The following is a 26,163-nucleotide window of genomic DNA, read 5'->3' as shown; positions in this document are numbered from 1 at the left end:
TGTGCCCGTCGTGTCTCCTCAGGCGCGGCCCGTCGCTTGTTTTGAACGGCTTTTCGGCCGTTCCACCGCCCCGCCAAACGGGTCGGGCTTTTTCCTTTCACCTTTCGGGGAGCTTCACTTGCCTCCTCCTGCAGCATCCACGATTGTTTATTTCTTGGTTGAAGATGACCAGTGTTGTTGTACAGTTCTTACAGTTGGGGGGATTTTTTCCTGGCTGCGCAAGCACAGGCTTTATTGAAAAATTGGAGCTAGTAATGCTTTAATCTGGGCCCTGTTTAGGTCCTGTGACCTGGCGGGGATGAACTGTCATGCTGAGTATGGATGACGGTGTTGCAAAGGCTTCACATCTAGATAAGGTCGTAGAATATCTACTTAACTGACATAGCGGTAAAGACTAGATAATACTGAAGGGGAGCTAAGCTGTACAACTGCTTTCTGTACTGTTCTGAGGGGATGCTTTGCAACTTCTAAAAATTTATTTATATGCATTGAACTGTAGCTTCTTCGTGGGCTCCTGGATTACAAAAATATCATGGTTTTTTTTTTTTAAACATATATACTTTTAAACGGAAGTGTGGGAGGTCTCTTCCAACCTAAATAAGTCTGTGTTTCTCTGTCGCTACTTTTAATTAAGGAACTGTTGTTTTGGACTTTGCCTAGTTTTGGGCTATATGCAGGGAGGGAGCAACTCTGTTGAAGTCGTATAAGAAGATGCATCTTGCTGTCTTCTCTTTTGGCTAGCCTTGTAGTTCCATGCTGCCTTAAGAAGTTCCTGGTTTCTCCTTGGTCCCTTCAGTTCTGGCTGTTTATAAATGGGATCATTTTAGTAGACCTTAAGATACAGTTCTGCTGCTGAGGTCAGATTATTCTGCATCTCCAGTCCAGATAACTCCACCAAAGGAAGCTGAAAACATGTGCTAGATTTTTTTCCTTGTATAAAACTTTTGAAGTAGTCAAAAGGGTTTTAAGATTAATATATACCACAAAATTAAAATTCCTACGTGCTTTTAAGCAGATTACAGTGTATAATTAGAGCTAGGTGAAACTTGCTGCTGAGGTACTGCTGCTGAAAGAGTCTGTTCAGAAGAATTAGCATATACTTTCCATTAATGTAGCTGTGTTAACTAGGGGTGGTGGGGGGAGCAAAAATAGGTTTGGAAAGTGGGAACTTAATTTTCACACTTGACTCTTTGCTATTTCTAAACAATAATTTGACCTTGAACTATTTTTTCATTTCCTTTGTTATTGAGAATTTGGCTATGTATACCAGCCATGCTATGCAAATAAATAAGTTGAGCAATAGTAGTTGACTGTGATGCATTCAAGGTAATACTGGCTACTGGCTATGTCTTTTATGGCCCTTCGCTTATTAGAAGATGTGGAGCATCTATGTATTTTGCTTTTTATTGTTACAAAATGGGATAATGATTCTTTGCTAAGTTCTGTGAGACAAGCCAGTAGCTATATAACACTGATGATATTTTTAAGCAGTTATAATGCCTTGAGCTAATGAAAACACTCTTGCCTGGTACTGTAAGTGTTCTAGTTGTATTCATAAGCAACTAATGATAAATGAATGTTAATTTTGGAATTTTTATCAGCTTTTTACTACTGTTTAGGGTGACATTTCATTTGAAAGATGAGATATTTACTATATATATGATTCCTCAATCCTCCAAATTCTTGGAGTCACTGTATTTCTTAGGCTGTTAAGATAATTAGAACATGAAATCTAGCAACTTACAGAGGAGTAAGACCTTAAATATTATCTACTGTATAATATTATACCCTTATTTTCACCGTTCCTAAGTTGATACAATGACCTTTATCAACAGTTAAGGAGTTGCTTCTATCTGTATTTCCCACGATGGCACTTAGAACCTATCTGCTAGAAACGCATGTCTCTCAAGCACTCTATCTCCATTTCTCTTTATTAAATGGTACTTCTGTTGAGAAAATCATCCCTGTGGGATTAATTCCTTCTCCTTAATCTCTTAATTGAGTGGGATAAGGATGCAACTCCTTAACAGTGCTAACTGCAATATTCTTTCAAATGCTTTGCTGACTTGTTACAGCAGCATATGCCAGGTTATTCTGCTTTCTCACTTGCAAAAATTACTCATTGCCTGTTTTCTCAAATCCACCATCTGAGAAATTAAATTAATTTGCTTACCTTAAAATAGGTAAGCAAATATTTGCACTGGGCTGCTAGAGCAAGAGAACTTTTGTTTTGCTGTGTAGAATAAGCCTCCGTTCTACAGTAACTCATTCTTACTAAAGTATGTATAGTAGAGAAGTCTTCTACCACTTTTCTTTCAGAATTTTAGTAATTACATAGTGGACAACATAAGAGGTAACAGAATATGGAGTTTTAAAACGTCTTTCAGTGTTTCTTTTGGAGATTGGAGGAAGGTGTCTCCTTTAACTAAACTTGTTAGATAATGACATGTTTCATGGTTTTCAGGCCATAGTCTGATGATTACTGAAAACAGCAACAACTAGAACATTCTGGTAGATGTAATCACTGAGAAACAGCTAGTTCAAGTGAAAACTGTGACAAGTCAGGAAACTTTTTATGTATAGTGTGGATTGTCACAGACTTGAGTAATGGAGAGTTCTGGGGAAAAAACCCACAAACCAACCACATTTCTGTTTGGTTTTTTTTTTTTTTAAATCAAATATTGTGTGCATGAAGGAATCCTTACTTCTACCAAAAGGTACTCAGGGTATTTCTAAATTAGCTAGTTCAGGTGTTGCAAAAGCATGGATGTAAAAGTGTGGAACTGACCCAAATCCTCTGCATAAGCTAAGACACTTCAGTGCATGCTTGCATTGAGTTCTGTTGTTGGATTGTTTTAGTTTTTTTTTCCCCTTTAACAATTGACTTCAACTTTGATCTGTGGTGACCAGACCAAAGTGTAAGGCAGTCCTGAAAGAAGTGGTTTGCTGGTACAGGTAAGGAGACCTCTCACAGGGTCATAAACTAAAGGATTACATTTCTTACAAAGTTGCCTCTGCAACTTTCTGGGTATCGTGTTTTGTTTAGCTTTGCCTCAGTATGCTAAACACTTATATAGGAGAAGTGATTACAGCCTCTAACTATCAGAGAAGGATAACCATTGTGATAGCTTTGCATCTGCCTGCTATGCTTTCTGCAAGTCATTGCTGGTGTGGGGAAATGTGCAATTGGTTTCTGGTGATTTCATCACTTCAGGAGATTTAGATCAACTGATTCAGATCCTAACTGTCGGCTGGTGCTCCTGCATTGGCAAAGGGTGGCCAGGATCTGCAACATTATCAGTAGAAAACTCCCTTAAGTAACTAGTGAGAGAAGATTCAGCATGTGCTCTATATCCAAATAACTGTTGGTCTGTAACAAGCTTTTGTACTTAATACACGTGCACCGAAGTGGTAATTACAAATTTCAGATCCACAATTTGGATCTGAAAGAGAATGTATTGGGGGAAAAATGGTGATATTAAAGCATAACTTAAACTGTCTACAAAGTCTGTACAATGCTTTTAATTAAGTTCTCTTTTGAGAGAGGTGAGGGTCAAGGGGAACAGTTTTTAGGACTGAAATGGTAAGATTACTGTGCAGAATTTACCCAGGATGATCCAAGTGATGGCCAGGTCTGTCTTCCTTGTCAGCAAATACTCCTATTATGCTTCATTCCAGACAAATGCAGAGGTCTGGGTTGCTACTCAGAAATTGGAGGGCGTTGGAAAAAGTATTTGTGGGAGGGGATGGGAGTGTTGAAGAGGAAGGGCAGCCTGCTCTGCTGCAGCTGCTGTCACATCTGCCTTCAATCAGTGATGACAACACAGCTTTCCTCTTGGCTTCTGGGGGAAGGGCAGGAGTGAGTTTGCTCCCTAAGACTGTATCTGGTCCCCTGTGTACCAACTTTTATATAGCAAGCTTCAAAAACCCCCAAATCTTGGGGGGGTTTGGCTTACATTTAGTCATGCTGCTTTTCTTACTTAATATAGTAAAACATTTTTGCTATTTGAAGAAAAGCTGTGTAAATATTGTAGATTCTTTAGAGCACTTTTGTGCAATGTCTTGCACATTTTACTCTTGTGAATCTTACTTCATATGTATTTGACTTAAAGCTAGAAGTGGGTTGAAGCTGCTGAAAGGAAATTTAATAGTAAAACTTAAAAGGGAAGAAGGGATCTTTGCCCCAAGGTTTCTGTTGAGGTCTACCAGCAAATTTGATTCTGGGCTTGAGGACAGTTGAGCAGTAAAAAGATTAACATGACGTAGCCTCTGAAATTTTGACCAGCTTACAGAAGGCTATCAAATTGCATTAGGCCACCATTGCATTAGGTGTGTCACAAATACAGGAGGATAAATTGGAGAACATGCACTTTTTCCTTAAATACAACTGAAGTATGCAATGAGACGGTGGATCACCATATAGAATGAATGTAGTGCAAAAAGGCAGCTGGATAATATTAGTCAGCGTGATAATGGCGTCATCAGTCTCCAGTGTCCTACTTGTTCAAGGGGGTAGGATGTTTTTGTGTGGATGTCATGGGAAGGGAAGTTTTGAGAGCCTGGAGAATTTGTTTGCTGTTAGCATCTGCAAAACTCTTCCCCAATGGGGGAGAAAAAGTGTGAAAGGCCTTGTTTGAAATAAATTGGTTGATGGAGTTAGGCATGGAAGTTGCATATGAATGGGGGTTAAGAAGGGCAGAGATAGGGACTGAGGGTCTTTTAAAGGGAGAACAAATAATTATTGCAATAGTAGCTGTAGGGGATAGAAGTGTCTACTGTATTCCTCTATCAGCAGAGCACTGAAGAATGTGCATTCAAGTCCTGTTAATAAGTGTGTAAATACATGTTTTGTTGAATTAAGGCAGTAATGTTCAGAATTCTCATCTCAAAGTGGGAAAAGCTTGATTACTTTAAAGGGATTGGTGTATACTTCCCTATTACATAGGCCTGATCCCTAATAGTATTATTTCTGATACTGTTTAATTACAACTAACATCTTTATTTGTTAATTTGTGAGTCAGAGCACCTTATTTTTAACCGAATTGTACATATATCACAGAGTCAATTAAAAAACCCCCTAGCATAGAAAGGCAAATCTCTTCTCAGGGTGAGGAAGGAAAAATGGAAGAGATGCTTTAGAAGCTCTAAATGACTAATCCCTTCAGTCCATAAAACCATGACTATGACAAGCTTATCTAAACTGAAAATCCTCTTAATTGTTGCTGTAAGGGATACATGTATGTTTTGGGAAAATATATATTTGCAGTGAAGTTTGTGAATGTGTAAGGATATTTTTTCTTTAATAAATCAATATCCAGAGGCACCTTAGAGAAAGCTGTAGTCTAACTGCTGCTTCAGTATCTATTGGTGGTTAAAAGTATCTTGGTGTAATCATCAAAAGTCCAGTTGTATTTAAAAATGAGCCCTCAATAACAATGCTGTGTAGACTTGAAAGGGATAAATGTTGCTGGGTTAATCTCAGGTATGACTCAAAAAAAAAAAAATCAGTGATGTGGATGTCATGATATGACTTGATCTGAAGAGCAAGAAAACAGGAGGTTCCATAAGTTTAGCTTAAATGAACAAAAAACCATACACCTGTAAACCTTTTGACTATGGGTTGGTATTTTCTGCGGAGAATATAAAGAGGAGATCTTTTACTTCCTTTGTACAGGTTGTTGTTTGTTAGGATTATGTTCTATGAGTGAACTGATTCTGTGTAATGTTTTCATTAAATAGTCATGGAAATGATAAATTTTTATTTGCAGGTGTCTTCTAATCCATCACTATTCTTTGTACTGCATTTTTTCAGAAGGGACAGGGAAAAGGTTAAAAAGAAAATATGTCACTTTCTACAGTGAAATGTCTTTCTAGGACTTGCTACCATGCAAAGTTTGAACTTTTATTATGAGTTTGAGGGAAAATTTTCACAAAACTATAGAATTTCTATAGTCTGTTAGTAGAATGGATGCTGAAATTTGCTATTGCTTTAAAACATTATTGCTTTAGAACACCTAGACATTTTCCTGCTCAATCGTTCATCTTTCTATGTTGTACCTTCTTTACCTAGCACCATTTAACTAGAGGAATAAAGTAATTTAAGAGATTAACTGCAGCGTAGATCTATCAAACTCCCCCCTTCCATCTTCTTTTCCCAGAACTCTTCTAGGTTGACTAAGGGGGAAAAAAACAGCTAAGAAACCTGATTTGAGCTGTGGAATGTGGTTGAAACATTTGAAAGACTAATGAGCAACTATTTTGACTTCTATTACAGTAGATTCTGATAAATGTAACTAAGGCTGCCTGTATTTCTGTCTTCTGTAGGTGAACAGAAGTACATTCTTATTGTTTCAACTTAAATCAAGTGAGTTTAGATATGCTGACATATGTTCTCCTTTCAGGTTAAACAGAGTTGTTCTGACATCTCCTTACCGAATTCCTGTCTTTATACAACGGTTCAGTGCATGTGTTTTCAGCCTTGCATGTAAAGCTAGCTGCGTGAATCAGAGCAGCTGGGTGGGATTTTGACGAGTGCACTCTGGAAAAAGCATCTAGTGTGACCATCTCCTTTTGCTTATGTAAAAACAGTGTGATCGCATGTCCACAGCAAAAATGTGTGCAGTTCCTTATTTGGTAGTGCATTAATAACCCTCATCTTGTTTGAGTATAACAGCAATTAAGAACAATACAATGTAGCTGAGTCGCTTTTCCAAGTGGATTTATTTGGTTTGCAGTTCCTCTCTTCATCAAGACTGAGAAAATAGCTTATTTTCTGCTGGAAACTATTAATTTCTGTCATTATTACTGGAAAAAAATAACCAAGGAGAGTGTGGATAGGGATGGTGCAGGCATCTTCCACCTACCCTTCACTCTTCCCCCCTCTTGCATATGACCCATAACTATGGTCAGTATCATGTTTATTCAGTTTTTTTTTCTCTCAGCTGTTCTGTTTACTGATAGCTCTTTAATTATGTCGGGGGAAAAAAGTAATACTTTTGCAAGAGGAAAAAATAACTTGCAGACGTGACTTATGTCTTTTCCTTAATTATGGAACATAATTAAGTGACTGAAGTAGTGGTACAACTCCAGATGAGCCTATCGGTCTTCAGTATAAAACTGTAGAGTATCTTCACCGTTAGGAAAGTATTTCTATAATGTGTTATGTTCCACTAATGAATGTTCCAAACTGGCAGTATGTTGGGGCTGGGGTTTTTTTTTGTTTTGTTTTGTTTTTTTTTAAATAGAATGAATCCAAATGCTTAAGTGATAGGCTGAGAACTGTTGGAAAGAAAGACTTCAGGTTCAGATCAGGTCACATCTGAGTCATGTCAGTGCCAACTTCCCAGAGATTTTTAGCAAGAGCTCACTTGTAAGGACTATCTTTATTCTGCAGGTGCCCTGAATTCTCTGCTGCTGCCTTTTTGCTGAGACAACAGGTTGTTAATTACATTGTTTGGTGGAAGAAATGCCTTAGGATTCCTTTGCTGTGAATGAAGGAATTGCTACCGTAGTTAAGGTAAACACCAGTAAATTGTTATAGGTGGTGGATACCCTCCCTTTTCTACAGGTGAAAGGCTAAAAGAGGAGCTGTTGTACGCTACTTCTATTGAAATAGATATTAAATGAAACAGTCTGCCCATCCTAATGTTTCCTGGGTGATAAGGTAGTTGTGATACCTAACTTTATGTAGGATATTGAAATAAATGCATTTAAAATGCCTTTTAAAAAAAAAAAATTTCCATTCCAATTTCTTGAAGGAAAGTCAGCAGGGGTTATTGTGGAAACTAGCACTATTTTTCCATTGTCCTTTTCCTGTTAATCAGTACATAGCACTACTATTAGGTCACAGGAGTTCTCCTACACCAGGATTCATTTGGTGGAAGAACTGGTAGGGTGCCAATCACAGTTCCCAGGGTCTGAGCTGGCTGGCCTTGTGTCCAGTCTCAGCTAGTCCGGAGCAAATGTTACTTTGGTTTGTGCCAGCTGGCCCTGGTCCGTGGGGTGGAGAATGCTGGACTGCAGAAGGAGTAGCATACGAGCTGGTTATTCTGTCTCTATGCTTGTAGGGAGATTTCTCTCCCTTCTGTGCTGCAAGAGTGGGGCTGAATCCATCGAGTGTTAATGTCAAATTAAGCCTCACTTTTATTGAAAACAGGAGCATTAGAAACATCTTTACAAGTGTTTCTAAATACTTGTTTTAAAAAAGTCTGTTTATTGTGAGCAATACCCTTCTTTATTTCACTTAGGTGGAAAACAATACAGATATGCTTAATATTCATTGCTTATTTTCCCAGGTTTGTATAATAAACAGATCTGCAGATAGGAAAATGAGGGTAGAGGTCTACACATCTTTTCAAAAAATTTTTTTTTTTGTATGTGTGAATTGTCGGAGAGCCTATAGGCAACTGATACTTCGTTTCATAGGAACAGATGGAGAGGCAGCAGGAGAGAAAGAAGAGGCAGCGTGGTTGCAAGTGGTACCCTGCATTGTAATTTCAAGTCAGTTTTAAGTAATGTGCTTCTAGTGCATGTACATTTAAAAAAACTCAACAAAACAACAACAAAACACCACCACCCAAAAACCCCAAAACAAAAAAGCCCCCACCAACCCTCCTTGGCAGTACTAATAAATGAGTTGAATGTTTTATTGAAAACATATACAAAACCATACTCCAGTTATATGACAAGGAAGCATGCTAGAATAAAGAGTACCCAAACACTTTCCTTCTAATACGTTAGCTGGAGCAGACCTCTAGTGCTTGGCTGAACCCATACATTTGGACAGCATTTGTCTGTCACTGAGGTTGATTACATAGTGCCAATGCTTACATTTTAAACTGCTGTGTTAGAAAGTATTCATTCTTTAGAACATGGAAGTGGCTGAATTGCATTATATTGAGATTTTTATGAATCTAATGAGGGGGCTTATCTAGAGAGTACTGAACTGGTTGTCTATTAAGTGGTCTGTTTAGCCCAGTAATTTGCATTCAAAAGTGGCCATGAGAAGATGGTTCAGGGAAAGTTGGAATAAAGCAAACACTTGGTCCCCTTTTCCACTTTCCTAGCTTCCAAATATTTGCAGCTCAGGGAATTCCTGCTCTGGCTTCTCTGTCGAGAAACTTCCAGTGGATCTCTTCTGTGGTATTTTTTCAGCGTCCCACTGAAACCATTTTTGAGTTTCCGGTGTCCTTTGACAGGGAATTCCATCACTTGTAGAACTTTTTAATTTTATTGTTGAAACTGGCTTCTGCTAGTTTCACATAATGGCTCTGGCTTAGATGGGAGTAAACCGTGAACAGTTCATGTCATCTCCTCCTTTCTCCATCATTTGTAGACCTTGTAACTTCAAGGTCTGTGACTTCTTTCTGTCTTTTTTACAGACTGAAGAGTTCAAGCCTCCTCAGTTGCTTCTCATGTGGAAGCCCTTTCATATCTTTGATCAACTTTTATGGTCCTTCTCTGAACACTTAAAAAATATTATACTTGGTTTTGGGGAGTTGAGGGGAACAGAACTGCACAGTGTTAAGGTGTAGAAGTACTATTGGTACTGTGCTGATCATATGATACTATAATAATGGTTTCTGTTTTGTTCTCTATTCCTTTCCTAGTAACTCGTAACACTTCATTTGCCTTTTTCCCTGGCTACCAAGCAGTCTTGTATTCTCTTTGACGCTAATCAGAATTAATCAGTACTTCTTTTACCTTCTTTAATCAATATCTGTTTTGTTATGTGGTATATTATTCACGCTGAGAAAAGTGTAACATGGAAGCCTGTGGCATACGTATAAAGCATATGTATAACCAATAAAATACTCCTATGTGACAATATTGAAAACGTATTCGGGGTCTGAGTATGTTAACACTTGAGAATCTGAAAGACTTGTATTGCAGCAGTATGTTGTTTCTTAAAACAATTACCAGAAAGGCTATAAAACTTAAACGTTAATACCGTCAAATAAAAAGCAACTAGTGTTGGAGGGAAACAGTGAATTATTACAGAGCCTTAAACTGTTCATCATATTAAACGTCTTTACTTGTTACATAACCAACACGGGAAGGTTGGTGGCATGGGAGAAGCCTGACTGGTACAGTGTGATAAATGCGTGATTAAGCCCAACTCTGCATATGGGCTGTTTCAGGACAGAATTCCTTGAGTCTTGGATGAATTCCTGAGTGATAGCAGTCAGAGCCAAAAGTAATTAGGACAAAAATCCAGGCTTATTATATGTAAAATTGAAAGGAAGAACTTTGACTACTATATTTTTCTGCTTTCTTTGCCCCAAACTGAGAACAGTAAATTGTGCAGAACTTGTCAAAACAGAACATTTTCTTGGAGGAAACAGAACTTCAGCTTTGTTATGAATTTGATTTTTTTTTTTTTTTTAAACAACAGTGAGAAGATACTTCTCCTTACCAACACAGTACACTTTTCTACATAGTTGTTTATAAAAGTATGTATGGCAACAATGTCGTTAACTACTGGAAGTTTGTAATAGTGAGTGTGGTAAATAGGCGTAGTCAGTAATGTGAGGGAACCTGTTCAATGTTTTGCGTGATTGGCATTTTTCCTGGTTGACCGATCACCTTGTTTTGAAGAAAAGTCCTTTTACAGAAATTTATGTGGGTGGGAATTGAACAGGACACTGAATCTAAGTAAGGAATTGAAAAGCACTTGTGGAATGTGTATTCTTTTGGAAGAGGGAAGTCTTAATTTGTAGATGAAAATACTTTGTGTATGTGTGACCATACTTTGGATGTTTCCTTTTGTTTTTCTAAGTGCAGTCTGGTACTGACTGAATTAGTTAATCCCACCATTGTGAAATAAGGAGGAGTTAGTTGCTGTTTTGTCAATGCAATACATCATAGCTGAGTCCTAAGAACTTTGCCTACTTGCAAGATGTTCATTCCCTCTCAGTGGTGGAAAGTTAAATTTGGAAAACTCTTCCAAGTGTATTTTTGTTCTTTAGCTATAGTAGAGATTGTGACTTAGTAGACAGGAATCAGGTATGAGAAAGCAATTCTTTACATTAATGACATGTAAGTTTGCTATGTTGTGATGAAGGATCAGTGTGCATGTGTTACTAGTGTCCTAGTCATGTTTTTGAAGATATTTGTAGCCATGTTTAATATAAGATCTACTTGAGATTTAGATCAGTTTATTTTCTTTTTTCTTTTTCTAGTATTGTATGAACTTCTACGTAGGTCATAATATTTATAGTGGGAATAATCATTTTCTGAAGAGAAGAACCCAACCCTATAACTTAATGTGAAAATATGATGGACATTTTCAGTTGTGCTTAACATTTCTAGCTTTTGGTCTATCGTTACAAAAGTAACAAGAAAAATAAAACTAATTAAAAAAAAAATTGCTAACAGCGCCTGCTGTCTTGTCATTTAGATTTTCCAAATAAAATTGAAGGCTGCATGAATTGCAGGCTTAAAAATTCATTTTGAAAGTTCAAGAGTGGTAACAGTATATCTCTGGGTGATAGCAGTATGCGTTTTGAAGTTTAACATTTGAACTTGAGCTGTAAATTCATGTTGACTCTGGAATGTATATTTAAAGTAAGCTTTCCCACAGAAGACCTTAAAAACATGTCCTTTGGCCTGTTGGCAGGAGCATAACTTCATGTATATTCCAGTAATATTATAAATGTAAATATTATTTTGAAGCAGATACTGCCAATATAAAAAATATTTTTGTTGATGTTAGAGCTGGTATAACTTAAATATAATGAATTTAATTGTCTTGGATAACTTTATCCTGCAGTTATGTTTAATATCTCTTCTTGAACCAAAAATAATCAGACCAGATCTTTCTGGACAATGCTATCGACTTTTAAATATAGAAAGTATAGTAGTTGTGTGTCCTATGAAGTACTGTTTCGCAGTGACTTAGATGTATCTCTAACGGAAGCCAGATATTTTTGTAAAGCATGACTATACCTATCCCACTACATTTCTTCCTTTTTAATCTGTGAGGAAATGAAAAGTCAATGAGTCTTTTTAATGTAAGCTTCAATCGCCAGTGAATTGCATTAAACTGCACTGTTGCATGTGCCTCAGGAAAGAAATTATGATGGATGTAGTACACAAACTGGTAGATACTTCGGGGTGCATTTCAATTTGAATCTTTTACAAGTGGAGTGTCTCAAAGACATATGGTATGCAGTATGAAAATATAAAATAAGTGTGCCTAGTTACTCAAGTATGCTGTTTAACAAAGTTAATGTCAGTGTCTATTTTAACTTTATAATTCTATTAATTCTTTTAAGTTTTAATGTGGTATTTCGTTTTCTTTTATGATTATTTAGGTGTAAAATCAGCCCCAGAATCCTTATGTACAATGAGCTTTTTAATTCTATCACAGTAGCAGCATGTTTCTGCAGAGAACTGAAATAAAAATCTGATAAATTTGGGTAGTTACTTGGGTACGAAGTGTGTGACTAAACGAAGGTTTTCTTTTAGGGCCATTGACTGATTAGAAAGAACTGTTATGCTCTGCAGGTTTCACTTTGCATTTTCTGTTAAATGTATAAAAAAATTTCAACTATTTGTTGTTTCTGTTGTAAACTCTAAAATTTATTTCTGTATATGAGACCAGCTACTGAATATTTCTGTAGTGAAATTCTGTTTAATGAATTAATGAATGGGGTTTGAATGTACAAGGTCTTATTCACAGTCCAAAAGTATAAACGTAGCCCAGTCAACAACTACATACAGTTAAAGATGATGGGGAGAAAAGTCATTGTCAAAATTTTTTTCTGTGGGAAAATAATGGATGATCTTACGGGAAATTTTACCGTTGTACATGGATGTGCTTTCTTCAAACCATTGTAGACAATGTCAATTTATTCTATTCAATAATGTCGATTTGCAAATATTATGATACTTAATTGTGAAAGAGCTTTTTCTGGGGAGGGATTTGGCTCCTCTGCCTTGACATTTACATGCACATGTGTATTTATAGTTGTGATCTGTCTGGAATTTGCCTTTGTGGTTTTGTTTGCTCTTTAACTTGTTCTGTGATCTAGTCCTGTCTTTTTCAGCTTTGTTTCTGAGGTTTAATAGGTGAGCATTGCAGAAGAAACGGCTTAATTTAAAGGAAATAATGAGCATTTTTATTCAACTTCAGATATTTCAGGGAATAATAACACTGTTCTGCTTAGAAGCTTTTCCTTAAAATAACGTTATATTAGTGCTAATTTATGATTAATCTAAAATTTGAGTTCAGCGTAACTAGTACTGTGAATGTTTCCTTAATTTATTTCAGTTGTTCTTATAAAGGCTTCTTTAAAGAAAGCAACTAATTCAAAGTTAACATTATCAGTGCAACTATTCTAAGACCTGGAAGTGGTATGATCTTGCTCCCACTGTTCTGCTAAACTTATGATGTGTAGCACTTGTCCGTGAGTTAAATTATGGTTGTTCAGAGAGAATAATGGGAAAGATATGTGGAAGCAACAATTAATTCACTGAAATGCTAACTCAGGTGGAATGCTGAATATGAGTAGTCAAACTCAGTCTCAGAAGTGAAGGTGAGCTGTTGAAGGAACAATTTTCAGCTTCCTAGTGTATATTTCATAAACATTTTTAGATTAAAAAATGAAGTCTTGTGTTACAAAAGTGAATGTCACTTTCTTGTTTTTGATCAAAGAACATAGAAAATCCTCTGTAGATAAGAGTGGGCTTGTATTAGGCAAGTTCTGTATGGTTTCAAAATTTTATTCAGTCTTCCTGAGAATTAATAAAATTCTTCTAATAAATTGTCTATTCGGCTTTTTAGTAATTTGTTACAGTTGAAGACACACCAATTTTTTTCCCCAGTCAACTTTAAAAAACTTGAACTGAAATTCCAATTTTATGTATTTGTTTTTGAATTTGGACTGTAACAAATAACACTGATGTAAGGAAGCGCTGAACAAATACAGGCTGCTAACTTTCTCAGTGCATATTAAGAGTACCCTAAAGTAGCTTGTAAGAACAGGAAGACAGGTCTGAGACTGCCTAGTTTGGCAGAAAATTGGTTTACAGAACTGACCATAAGCAAAAGCTTCATAGATACCACTTGATAACTACAGTGATAAAAGCTTTTTTCCTCTGTATCCGTGAAATGGAATGCAGCTGTTGTATTTGAAGACTGTGTAAACAAAGAACTGATGATATAGATGGTTAATTGGTTCGTAATGTGATATATCAGTCAGAGAAATGTTGATGTGGTAGAATGAGGAAGAAAGGTAGCTAATTGATGGTGGTTTTTTTTAATCTATTATGTTTTTGAGGTGGTGTCACAGCCAAGTGCATTACTGGATATGTATGTCTGCGAAGTTGCTTAGCACTCATTCAGGAGGACTCTTAATTGAAGTCTTAGATTATGGCCTTACTAATTTTATAGATGCATAGTTTAGTGGCTTGCTTCTGGGAGGCTTGAGTAAGTTGCAGGATGCACTACTGCTGGCTTGTCACAGCTGAGGCCAGCCTTGGCTACATGGCATCTATTGGGTTGTGTCCTGTTAATGCTCCCTAAACAAATCAAATCACAGCAACCACCCCTCCTTTAAGTAAAAGGTAAAAGTCCAAATAGAGGATGAGCACGCATCCCAGTATGCCACAATTAGAACTGTGCGTGAGCAGATGGGCGTACAGTGCCGGTGCCTCATGGAACTTGGACACCAGGTGTCAATCTCTGCAGTAAGAGGTGACTGAAATGCAAGGACTCTGGGAAATGGGCTTACTGACAAAATGCCCCATGATGTTTCTAAGTTTTACTACGAAAGAGGAAGACCTCAAGGTAGAAATACAGAAACTTGTAAAGAAAAAACAATCCCATAAATGAGTTCATCTGTTGCACACTAGGTGATGACCTTATCTGTTTTTGTAGGGGATGCTTATTCAGCCAGTTAAACAAAAAATAAAAATCTTATTCAAACATATTGGAAGCGGAATCTTTTCACAGCCTAGAAGAGTTTTTTAAATACTTCCACTTCTAGGTGAATATGGTAACAGGGAAGATAGGACTATAGCAGTAAAACTAAATATGTAGTTCTTTTTTTAAAAAAGAACTGTTTATCTGTGCTTATTTTAAGGGACTGCAATGCCAGAAGTCCTTGTTGTGGAGAGTACATGAAGACTTTTCCTTTCTTCTCTTTTGTTAATAACTCTGAAGAGGAATGTGGGATAAAATAACAAAATGAACAATAAAGAATTGCAAAGATCACATATTCAGAGTTCTGAAAATCTAGCAGCTATGATTTATTATCTGTCCTTGAAACCGCTCTAATACTAGAAGATTGGAAGATGTAAAAACTTACCACACTTACTAGATGGATTTCACTGTCTGATGAAAGTGCTGGTATGATTGGATGTACCCAAATGATTATTAGATGTTCATCTTGTGCACGCTAGTCTTTTTCTTTTATTATTATTATTATTATTATTAAAAGTTTTCACTAATTCTGAGAGTCATATCTCTCAATCTATTACAAATTGTTTAAAGAACTCGATAAGCATGTGAGAGGAACTGCAGCCTACTTGTATTTCCAAAAGATCTCTGATTATATGAAAAAAGGAAGGTCTCAGCATGGAGAAAAAGAAGGAACATGCTTTCTGGAAGGAGGTGCTCCAGTTATCCCATCAGCTCCTGGAAGATAGGAGATTCCAGACTGTAAATTCATTCTGACATGAAGATCTAGATCTAAGGAAGACACATTTTACGCTGAGGGTGGTGAAGCACTGGCACAGGTTGCCCAGAGAGGTGGTGGATGCCCCATCCCTGGAAACATTCAAGGTCAGGTTGGACGGGGCTCTGAGCAACCTGATCTAGTTGAAGATGTCCCTGCCCACGGCAGGGGGGTTGGACCAGATGACCTTTAGAGGTCCCTTCCAACCCAAACTATTCTGTGATTCTATGATTCTATGATCTCATGCAGGGCAGGAAGTAGAAGTAATGTAGTCATTGCTGTACATCTCGCTCAATCTTAAGTAATTTCATTTTTAGGGAATAACTTAACTAATTAGGGTATAACTTGGTGCTTTTGCCAGAATAGCATGTTCCCCTCTGTAGGGAGATAAAGGATGCCTGAGCACTTACTCACTGTGATTGTCAGCAAAAAGTCTCAGTGTAACTTTTGTTGTTAACAGAATTTGTTCTGTAAGTTTTGACATTTGGGGGGAATAAGCTTTCGACTTAAGAAGAAATCGTGACTATTGGGTCTTTTAATGAAACCTGGGAAATTAATTAGTATGTTTTACAAAATGGGGTGGGGGAGGAGGGGAGCACCAAGCCTTGCTAATTGCAGCTCCTCGAGTATTCTTTTGATTTTTAAAAGGAGAGTTAAGTGTTTAATACAATACTCTCAAAGGGGAAAATTTCTTATACCTTGTTTTTTAAACTAGTGTATGCACCCTCTGCCACTTCGATCGACCAGAGGTTTTGAAAAACATAATGAAAAATACAGTCCTGAAACTAGTCTGACCTGTTGCTGTTCTGACAATTCTAATTTATGACAGCACAGTGACACAAATATCATGGGGTCCTTCTCGGATACTCACTGGTGGGAATACTTCAAGTGATGTAAGTTATGACCCTACCAGAGGTTGCTCAAACCCCATACCATGGGAGCACAGCAGAGCATAACAGCTCCTTGTACTGCTAGTTTCGCAAGAGAATTTAAGGCTGCTCTAAATCTTATTCTGTCATAGTGATGAAGTTTGTTTGCTGTTGTAGTTCAGAGTATCGTAACTGCTGGGTTTGGATGGTGACTTGTCATATTTGCAACCATTTCTTGAGCGTAGTAAGGTTAAAACTGCCCACTAAAACGTGTACGTAAAGTAGCTTCTTAGGGAGTGGTATTATATCTTAAATGAAATCAATTGAAGTCCTGTTTTAATTCAAGCTATTGTACCTACCACTTTCAGGAAATAGTGAATATGGGATATGGGTCTACAAGAATGTATCTGAAATACTAATTGTAAATTAACAAAAGTAGCACTTTTTAAAGAAAGATAAAAAGGGTGATTAGTAAAAGACTAGCTTTATTCCATGTGAAGCTCAGCAACAACTTCCTCCTTCAGCTGTAAAGATAATTGATTCTGTAACCTCGTGGCTCCCAGTGTTCCAAAAATGCAAGTAAGTCCTGAGAGATTTGGTGACAAGGGGAGCTGATTCCTTCTTTTAGTACCCCTTGGCCTCTGTTACATTTGAAATAATAACTACAGAAACATAAAAGTTCTTGCTTTCTCAAATATTGTGATGAAATCTGATCTTTATTCTGTCTTCATCTTTCCCACCCGTATTCCAAGGGGAATGTAAAAAAAATAATAATTAAGCAAATCCTGGATACATTGAGGGAATCTAGTCAATTCTGTTGCAGAAATTAGAAAAGAATAGATATGATGTGAGGACTAGGGGGACGACACATGTTTTAAAAAAAAAAAAAAGGGGGGGGGAAGTCCCAAATCTTTTTCTAGTACTCTCTGTTTAAGGTGAAATTTTCTGTCTCTTTCTGTTCAGCCCACTTTTAAGTTAGAGCAGGTTCTGGAAAACAACTTCAAATATAATGCTCCCTGAGTCAGAAGGTTAGTGTTTTCCACTTGAGTTTGGTCCTTTGGCTGCTATATGCTGCCTTTCTTAAACTTTTTTTTATCGTTAGAAGGAAGGCAATTGAGCCTAATTGTCTTCATACAAGTAACTTCATAATTGAGCCTAGAAATATCTTCATACAGGTAACTTCTAGATATGACCAAAACTGGTGTATTTTAATACTTTGTTCCAGGGAGGAGTTATTTTTCAAGCTATGCTAGTCAGTCTTGAAGTTTATTGCCACACTAACAAGTAGGGATAATTTCTTGACCTATAGCTCTTAACTAAGATCCAAAAGAAATCTTGCAGGCTGAAACGTCATACCATTCCCTTTGCAGAGCATGAGAAATACTTCAGTAGTAAAATTTGCACTATGTATTGTAAAACACATGTGTTAGGAACCAGGTATTTTTCTGTTATTAACATCTCATCAGATGAAAGCTATTTGCTTGATATATTACCATATTTGTATAATAGTCTTGATATTGCCTCTTATGTAGAAGGAGGCCGGGGCGGGGGACATAACAGTTTTGGTCTGCTTTGAGTGGCTTCAGTTGTGGTAAACTGAGTGGTATTTTTTGCTCAGATTCGATTTCTTGCTGCTTAATAGTACCTGGCTGCAGTCAACTGTGCTTGAGGGTGGCTTAATTTTTTTTTTTTAAAGAAATGAAGTTATGCTTTCTGAAGCTTTGTAGTTAACTTGGGTGTAAAATACTTCATAGTCTTTGCTGGAAAGGATACAAATCCATGTTGATATATTTGGAAAACAGTTATATGTACGGCTGTCTCTATAGAAACTGTGAAGTAAAATGCTGTAGTTACTTTATATGGGCTACTGCATTTCTGTTAGGACAGTTATGTCTTTAGAGCTGCCTGGATTCAGCCCTGGTGGTGAAAGGCTTCACACTATTAAACCTTTAAACTTTCTAGTTGCTTGAGAAGGGAGGAGATAGAAGTTCATAACTTTCTGTGTGTGTGTGTGTGCGCGCACGTGCCGTGCGTGTGTGTGAGAGAGAGTGAAAGCTGTGCAGACCGTTCAGCTGGGGCAGTCGGGGAAGTGACGTCCTGTGTTATTTGTCGTTCTAGAAAGAGCGGAGACACGTACTGTAGATGGGAGGACTCTAAAGTGGGCTGTGTCTTGTCCAGTGTGTATAATTATTTATAAATGAGCAACAGGGGAAGGAATGAACTACGGAGAAGCTGTCTAGTGTTTCTTTAATGTGTCGGACAATTTGTTGATTTGTAACAGTTCTGTTTGTTTCAATTCCAAATTTGATTTTTATTTTTCCTTCTCTAGCATCTCTACGTTGCTAAGACACTGGACACTGCTTTCTTTATAGCACGGAAAATCTGAATTCCTCCGACGCTCAGGATGGGGAAAGATTATTATTCTATCCTGGGAATTGAAAAAGGGGCTTCTGACGAGGATATCAAAAAGGCTTACAGAAAACAAGCGCTTAAATGGCATCCAGATAAGAACAAATCTCCCCACGCAGAGGAAAAGTTCAAAGAGATTGCAGAAGCTTACGAAGTGCTGAGTGATCCCAAAAAGAGAGACATTTATGATCAGTTTGGGGAGGAAGGTATGTATGTCTCTGTTATACTCTAATCGGTCACTTTCATTATGTTGAATGAAGCAAAATAAACATAGATGATGCATGAAAACTGATGTGTTGATTTTTAGGCAATGTATTTGTACTGCTTGGAAGTTTGACTCATCAGCTTTTTTAATGTAAAATGTATTGCAGAGTTTTAATGCTGATTTAGTTTTAATTTCTTATTTTAATGTGTTTCTATGGTTTTTTAAAAATCCCAAATACTTGACAGGCAAAAAGTTACTGAATTGAAAAAGTTTGTATGACCCACAAATATCTTTCTGGGATCTCTTACTGCTGTCTTCCCTTGCCTTAGCCCTTTTTGAGGTGCAGTTGAAAAGATACGTATTCTTTTCTTAAATTTTGCTAAAGGGCAGTCTGCTTGATCCAGGCAGGGCACTCCTTCTGAGCAGAAGCCCAGGTGTCCAGTCCATAGTTGTCCTTGGCTTCTTGCCTGGAGAGGAAAGAATTTGGCTGATGTCATGAAATACCAGAACAATTTTTTAGCTTTAATTGTAAACAGTGATAACATGCCAAGAGAATGAGGCCTCGGAAATGTCATATTTATCCTAAAATGGTTATCTGAAGAGGATGACTTTTTTTTATTTTTGACCAACACGACTTTCAGTCTTAATGATTGAGCAACAGAGGAAGTCATTAACATCCCTCCCCTTAAATGGACAGTATCAGAAATTCCATGTGAAATAATTACTTCTGTTGTGACAAGTAGGTCCACTCCCTCATTGCCATTCACTCAGGGACATGTTTTTTACTAATATAAAGGAGGACACTTAAATAGCAGTACTTTGGGGAAAATTGTGTGTTCTTATGAATGCATAATAAAATTTGGTCCTCTGTCATCCGTAGGACTTAAATCAATTGTTAACATCCATAAATTCATGTAGAAGACTTTCAGCTTCTACAGAGGATGCATTTTTTTTGGTCTTTTGTTCCATTGCATGTGATCAAAGCTTTAGTGCTGTTATTGAAACATTCCAGGAAAAAAAGTGTTCATGTAGATACCAGAGGCCTTTGTTGCCTCTTGGGTCTTTTGCCTTCTTGCACTTCTTCCTTCTCACCCCCTGCCTCCTTTCTGTGTGTCATTATAAACCTGTTTACTCTGTGGATTCATCTGCATTTTAGATTCCTGTGCAGCAGCTCATCCTAACTACTTTCCCAAAATACCGTGTTAGTCACTTCTACCAAAGAACTTGAAGTAAAGCATATAAAGCAATGCAGCTTTTGGCATCTGAGTATTGCATGCTTGAAGACTCAAGGTTCAAAACATAGATTTCTATTTCTATTTATATTCTATTTATTTGGGGCATAATGTTAAACCAAAGTATGAATTTTTAGAATGGTGAATCTGGAAATACCTCCTGATGCCTCAGTTGCTCTCTGAGCTCTTCAATTGCATCTGAGAGTGTAACTAGTTGTTGTGAGGGAAGGGCAGGGGGTGGGGTGGGAGGAAGGAGGAAACTTCAGTGTTTTTACAGCCAGGAACTTGATGTACCTTCAGTAACTTTTGGCTAGCTGTTCCAGGAGGGTGTCCTCCTAGTATCACAAATTGATTCCACTGATCTGCTTGTTTGACATTAACAGTACTGTGACAGAAGGATGTACTACTACATGTTGCTAAGTACTTTTAATATGGTCTGGTATTGAGCTGGAGAAAGCATTCTCATTCTAATGTCTTACTTGGTTACTGTTGATAACCAGCATTAAGCTTATGCATAGAAGGTCTAAAACACTGAGCCAAAAAAAACCCCAACCCAAACCCCCTCTTTCAAATTTAGGGAATGCATGCGTCATTATTGTAAGCCTTCATGTTTCTATGGCTATGGAAGTAGGATAGCAGCTGTAGCGCTGAGCTGCTGTAAGATTGAAAAAGATAAAACAAAATAACCAAACATTGTAAGTTTAGAAATAAAAGCCTCTTAAGACGACTTTCAGTCTTTCATCTTAAAGGTTTGAGAAGATATCCTGAAATGGTCAGTGCAGGAGAGCACTAACTATTACGAGGAAATACTTAGAGATCACCTGTTGGGAAAGAGGCATTTAAGAAAATTGATTTTAGCTGGATTTGGAATGAAAGAGCAGGAAGTACAAGGGACTGTCCAGTGGGAATTGTAAGGGAAATCTTACCAGGAAGAAATGAGATGTAGATCTCTCCTTGTGGAAGATAGAAGAGAAAAAACAAAGCTATTTGAGAACTTTCTAATTTTTTGCATAGCAATGGTGACAGTATATACAAGATTTTTGTACCCAAATGGGTCTCAGGAACTTCCAAGCTATTTTTATTTGTGGCTGCATTGAAAAGAGTTCCCAGGTTTCTTACCTATTTTATATCATAGGAACATAAGCTGTGATAAGTTTGGGATTCTAAACTGAACGTTAAGGAAGCATACGGCTGCTTGACTATTGGCATGTTACCTTTTACTCAAACTGAACTGCAGGAAAACAGACGTAAAGCTAATTAACACTGAGTTAAACCTGAGCTATGCAGACTACGGAAAATGTTGCATATGATACTGCATGATTTTCCCCAGAAGTGATCTTGAAGAGGGTTGCAACTCCCAACAGACTTTGGCAGAACAAGAAAAGATCAAGTCAAGCGGACCTGTCTTCTGTTTTAAGATGCTAATTCTTTGAATAACTGGCTTCAATCATATGAAATAAAATTGGCAGTGTTAGAGTATTTGTTCTTCTGAAGTAAAGTCATTCTACAGCTTCAGAAACTTTGTTGCTGTTCAAGCTATTGAATTACTAGTTGGTACTGCATAGTCTGATGGTGAGTCCTGATTGAAAAGGAGACCTTTCACTCTACTGCAAAGACCTTTTTGACTCATCAGTTCTGATATCATTACACTCTACAAAAGGAAGGCTTATACTAATATTTGATTTGTTTTTGACTTTGCTTATTTGTCTTATTTAGGTCTGAAAGGAGGAGCTGGAGGACCTGATGGACAAGGTGGTACCTTCCGGTACTCCTTCCATGGTGACCCACATGCTACATTTGCAGCTTTCTTTGGTGGCACAAATCCTTTTGAGATCTTCTTTGGAAGGAGGATGCCTGGTGGCAGAGACACTGAAGACATGGAGGTGGATGGTGATCCATTTGGATCCTTCACTAGTTTTAGTATGAATGGTTTTCCAAGGGAAAGGAATACAGTTGGTAGCCAATTACGTCGCAAACAAGATCCCCCTGTAATCCATGAACTTAAAGTGTCATTGGAAGAGATCTATCATGGCTGCACAAAAAGGATGAGGATTTCACGTAAAAGGCTTAACCCAGATGGTAGAAGTGTCCGAACAGAGGACAAAATTCTTACTATTGAGATAAAAAGAGGATGGAAAGAAGGCACCAAAATCACTTTTCCTAAAGAAGGTGATGAAACACCCAACACAATTCCAGCTGATATTGTTTTTATCATTAAAGATAAACCTCACTCTCACTTCAAGAGAGATGGATCAAATGTTATCTATCCTGTTAAGATCAGCTTAAGAGAGGTAAGTTTCTCTTTTGGTAGAATTCTAAATGTTTAAACCTGTTACAATATGATAAAATGGCTACGCTGTACAAGCTGTATGGCAGCAGTAAAGTTTTGGGTTGTTTTGGTTTTTTTTTATTAAATAGAGTTTCACTCTTGTAAAGTTAACATGTGGCTGCAGAGCACAGTTATTTATAGTGGAAGCAATAGCTGTTTTGATAAAAATGGAGTATTATTTCAAGCCGTTTACTATAGAGGTGAAAGAGAATGAGGGTGGAAGGGTAAAAGTAAAGGTTGATATGTCTTAAATCTTCATGCTTTTACCTTTCTGGCTAAATATATATTAGGCTGAAGAAACAAACACAAATACAATTAACAAATACATCCAATATAGTATGCTCCTTACTGCTGTGATATGATTGCTACTTCTGTAGAACAAAGTAGAAATGTCTTAAATATTTTCACTGCCAACAAGTTCTAAGTCTGCCTTTTTATGTCATAAGTTATTTCAGTGTGATTTCAAAGTACATAGAGATTGATTTCATGAGGCTAAATTATTGTGAACAGGTGTTATAGGAGCTATATATAACAACAAAAATGGTATAGCTTTTTAAAATTCCGTTCCAAGTCAAAACACATAGGCTTTTAAAAGAAAAAATCAGACATGAGCAGAGTTCTTAAGGGTCTGAAGCCACAACATGGTCATCATTTAAAAGATAACGTAGCTGAGTGTGTGTGATGTTTTTTTCTTCTTAATTAGCATTAGGTGGAGAAATAAGCTCTTGCTTGCATTATAAGCTCTTTGTGTATGTTATGAGCTCCCTTCTTAAAGGATTCTTAACTAAAAATACATCTGAAGTGAGGTGAGGCACCTAAAACAGGATGAGGGGGGGAGAAAAGACAATATTTAATGTTGATGTGGGTAATATAGTTCCTTCATAGATAAAAGTCTATTTAGACTCATTGCATTGTTATGTAAATTGCACATTATCAGTATAGACTTAAGTGTGCTGAATCAGGTGAAGTTCATCACCTTTAAAAATAACCTTTTAATCAGCTTTAAATCACCTAAGTTAATTCATTTGAATGAATCAAAATGTTATTGTCAGACATCCTAGTAATGAAAACAAACCATTGGATAAAGCAGGAGAAGGTCTGTGATGTTTTAATTTTGGTGCACCAAATAATTGTGTGATTTTCTTTGAGCATCACAAATGCTCACCTAAGACAGCTGTGAAATTTGATATACCTCTGCTTATAGACGCTTAAATGTTGTTCTGCAATTTGATATAATATAGGTTGATAGTGTATTAAAGTAAACCCCTGTGCAATGTAAATAAACAAAAAATGGAACAGGACTCTAAATTTCCAATGGAAACTGAGAAGCTGGACATCTCTAGAGAAGTATGAGTGAAGAGTTCACTCTGTGCTCAACTTCAACCTTATTATTTGATAAAAGTCTTTGAAGGATATGTAAGCTCAATTACCCTCCAGTGGCCATTGCGTACGATTGGTAAATTCCATGATATTCAATGACAAATCGAAGCCTTCCCTTTTTGAGAGGAACACTGTATTTGAATTTTCACATCTCAGTAGTGCACAGTGGAAATACTGCTTAGAATGCTAGTCTTTTCTAAATAATCCAAAGTCAGTTGTAGGTACAAATAAAGTTCTGACCTATTTCTTTTTCTCATGATACAATCTTTCTTTAGGCTTTGTGTGGCAGCTCTATCAATGTGCCAACAATAGAAGGAAGAACCATACCCATGACAGTAAATGAAGTTGTAAAGCCTGGGATGAGAAGAAGAATTATAGGATATGGTTTGCCGTTTCCCAAAAATCCTGACCAACGTGGAGACTTAATTATAGAGTTTGAAGTAATTTTCCCAGATAACATTTCTCCAGCATCAAAAGAAGTACTTAGGCGAAATCTTCCAGTTTCATAAAACGAAGACTCTGTATGTCAGCTGTTTAAATAGGACACTGGAAATGCAGAAGACTGGCAAGTCTGTGCTTTAAAAGTGCAATCTGTAACAACTAGTGGAATATTTGTTTTTTTGTTTTGTGGGACGGGTGGGGGGGGAAATACTGTAATGCTGCATGAGAAGAAAAGGGTTAAGTACAAGTCATACAGGTGACTTCTGCAGTAAAATTTACAGGGAAAACCACTCATTTTATTTTACATCTTCCTAATCGGAAAAATTTATTCATTATTTTGCCTAATGTAAAATGTAGTTGGTTTTTACAAAGTCAGTGCATATTTCTGATACAGTACTTCAGCCTCCAAGTACTTTATTTCTTATATCCCTACCCTACCTATAACATTACCCATTTATACAGAAATTGGAGATAGTAGTAGAAATACACAAATGTATAAATATTTTAAAGAGCAAAACATGAAAGGTATCATTTTGGTATGTTGCCTTCCACTGCACAAAGCATAGGCTGGGAAAATAGCTTGGACTCCTGAACCGCCCCCCAGTGGAATGAAAGCATTTTCTTTATTGCCTCAGAATGTGTGAGGACTGCATTACGAGTCTAGCAATGGCCATGTGGCTTGAGGAGCAAGAGTAGCCATTTGCTATGGGATAGTTCCTCAGCCTTCAGGCAGAACAGCAAGAGGGGATTCTACAAGTACGTAAACAGCAAATGGTGGGTCTGCTGTCAAATGGGGCAGGGAAGCTGGTGACAAATGACATGGAGAAGGCTGAGGTACTCAGTGCCTTCTTTGCATCAGTCTCTACCAGTAAGAGAAGCCTTCAGGAATTCCAGGCCCCTGAGACCAGAGGGGAAGTCTGGAACCTCAGTGGTGGAGGACCAGATTAGGGTGCGCTTAAACTGGAAGTCCGTGAGTCTGACAGGTTGCACCCCTAAGTGTTGAGGGAGCTGGCTAATGCCATTGCAAGGCCACTCTTAATTATCTTCGAATGGTCATGGAGACTGGGAGATGTTCTGGTAGACTGGAAAAGAGCAAATACCACTCCTGTCTTCAAGAAAAACAAGAAGGAAGATTTGGGGAGCTACAGGCCAGTCAGCTTCACCTCAATCCTTGGGAAGGTGATGGAGAAAATCCTTCTGGAAAGCATTTCCAAACACATGAATGACAAGAAGGTGATCAGGAGTAGTCAGCATAGATTTACAAAGGGGAAATCATGCTTGACCAAGCTCATTGCCTTCTACAGTCAGGTGACTAGCTTTGTGGATGACAGGAGAACAGTCCATGTTGTTTACCTTGACTTTAGTAGACAGACCGATAAAGTACAGGTTAGATAAGTGGAAAGTGAGGTGGATTAAAAACTGGCCAAATGAGTGGGCTCAGGGGGGTGTAATCAGTGGCACAAAGTCCATCTGGAGGCAAGTCAGTAGTGGTGTACCCTGTGTCTCAATACTGGGGCCAATACTATACAACATCTTCATTAATGACCTGGATTATGGGATGGAGTGCATCCTCAGCAAGTTTGCAGATCGTATAAAACTGGGAGGAGTGTCTAGTAAC

General features: G+C 37.5%; 2 protein-coding genes across 4 annotated transcripts in view; one reads left to right on the top strand and one right to left on the bottom strand.

Annotated features, from left to right (window-relative positions):
• FUBP1 (far upstream element (FUSE) binding protein 1) overlaps nucleotides 1-137 on the bottom strand; it is a 28,632-nt gene extending 28,495 nt beyond the window's left edge. The window contains exon 1 of the mRNA XM_009333900.1: nucleotides 6-137. Within this exon, the coding sequence (XP_009332175.1) occupies nucleotides 6-137 (132 nt within the window). The remainder of the gene's footprint in view (nucleotides 1-5) is intronic.
• A 7,277-nt stretch (nucleotides 138-7,414) lies between these two features.
• Nucleotides 7,415-25,730, top strand: DNAJB4 (DnaJ (Hsp40) homolog, subfamily B, member 4). 3 transcript variants are annotated; one of them, XM_009333827.1, is made up of 4 exons: nucleotides 7,415-7,516; nucleotides 18,879-19,164; nucleotides 22,112-22,686; nucleotides 24,380-25,730. In XM_009333827.1, the coding sequence occupies exons 2-4, from the start codon at nucleotides 18,954-18,956 to the stop codon at nucleotides 24,611-24,613; spliced, it is 1,020 nt and encodes a 339-aa protein (XP_009332102.1). In that variant the 5' UTR covers nucleotides 7,415-7,516; nucleotides 18,879-18,953; the 3' UTR covers nucleotides 24,614-25,730. The 3 variants fall into 3 exon arrangements, with proteins under 3 accessions (XP_009332102.1, XP_009332101.1, XP_009332099.1); XM_009333826.1 differs by lacking the exon at nucleotides 7,415-7,516 and adding an exon at nucleotides 15,239-15,352; XM_009333824.1 differs by lacking the exon at nucleotides 7,415-7,516 and having other exon boundaries at nucleotides 18,770-19,164.
• The last annotated feature ends 433 nt before the right edge of the window (nucleotides 25,731-26,163 follow it).

Source organism: Pygoscelis adeliae, unplaced genomic scaffold (genome assembly GCF_000699105.1).
Source record: "Pygoscelis adeliae isolate BGI_AS28 unplaced genomic scaffold, ASM69910v1 Scaffold10, whole genome shotgun sequence".
NCBI classification, from domain to species: domain Eukaryota; kingdom Metazoa; phylum Chordata; class Aves; order Sphenisciformes; family Spheniscidae; genus Pygoscelis; species Pygoscelis adeliae.
This window is presented reverse-complemented; position numbering and strand designations above follow the sequence as displayed.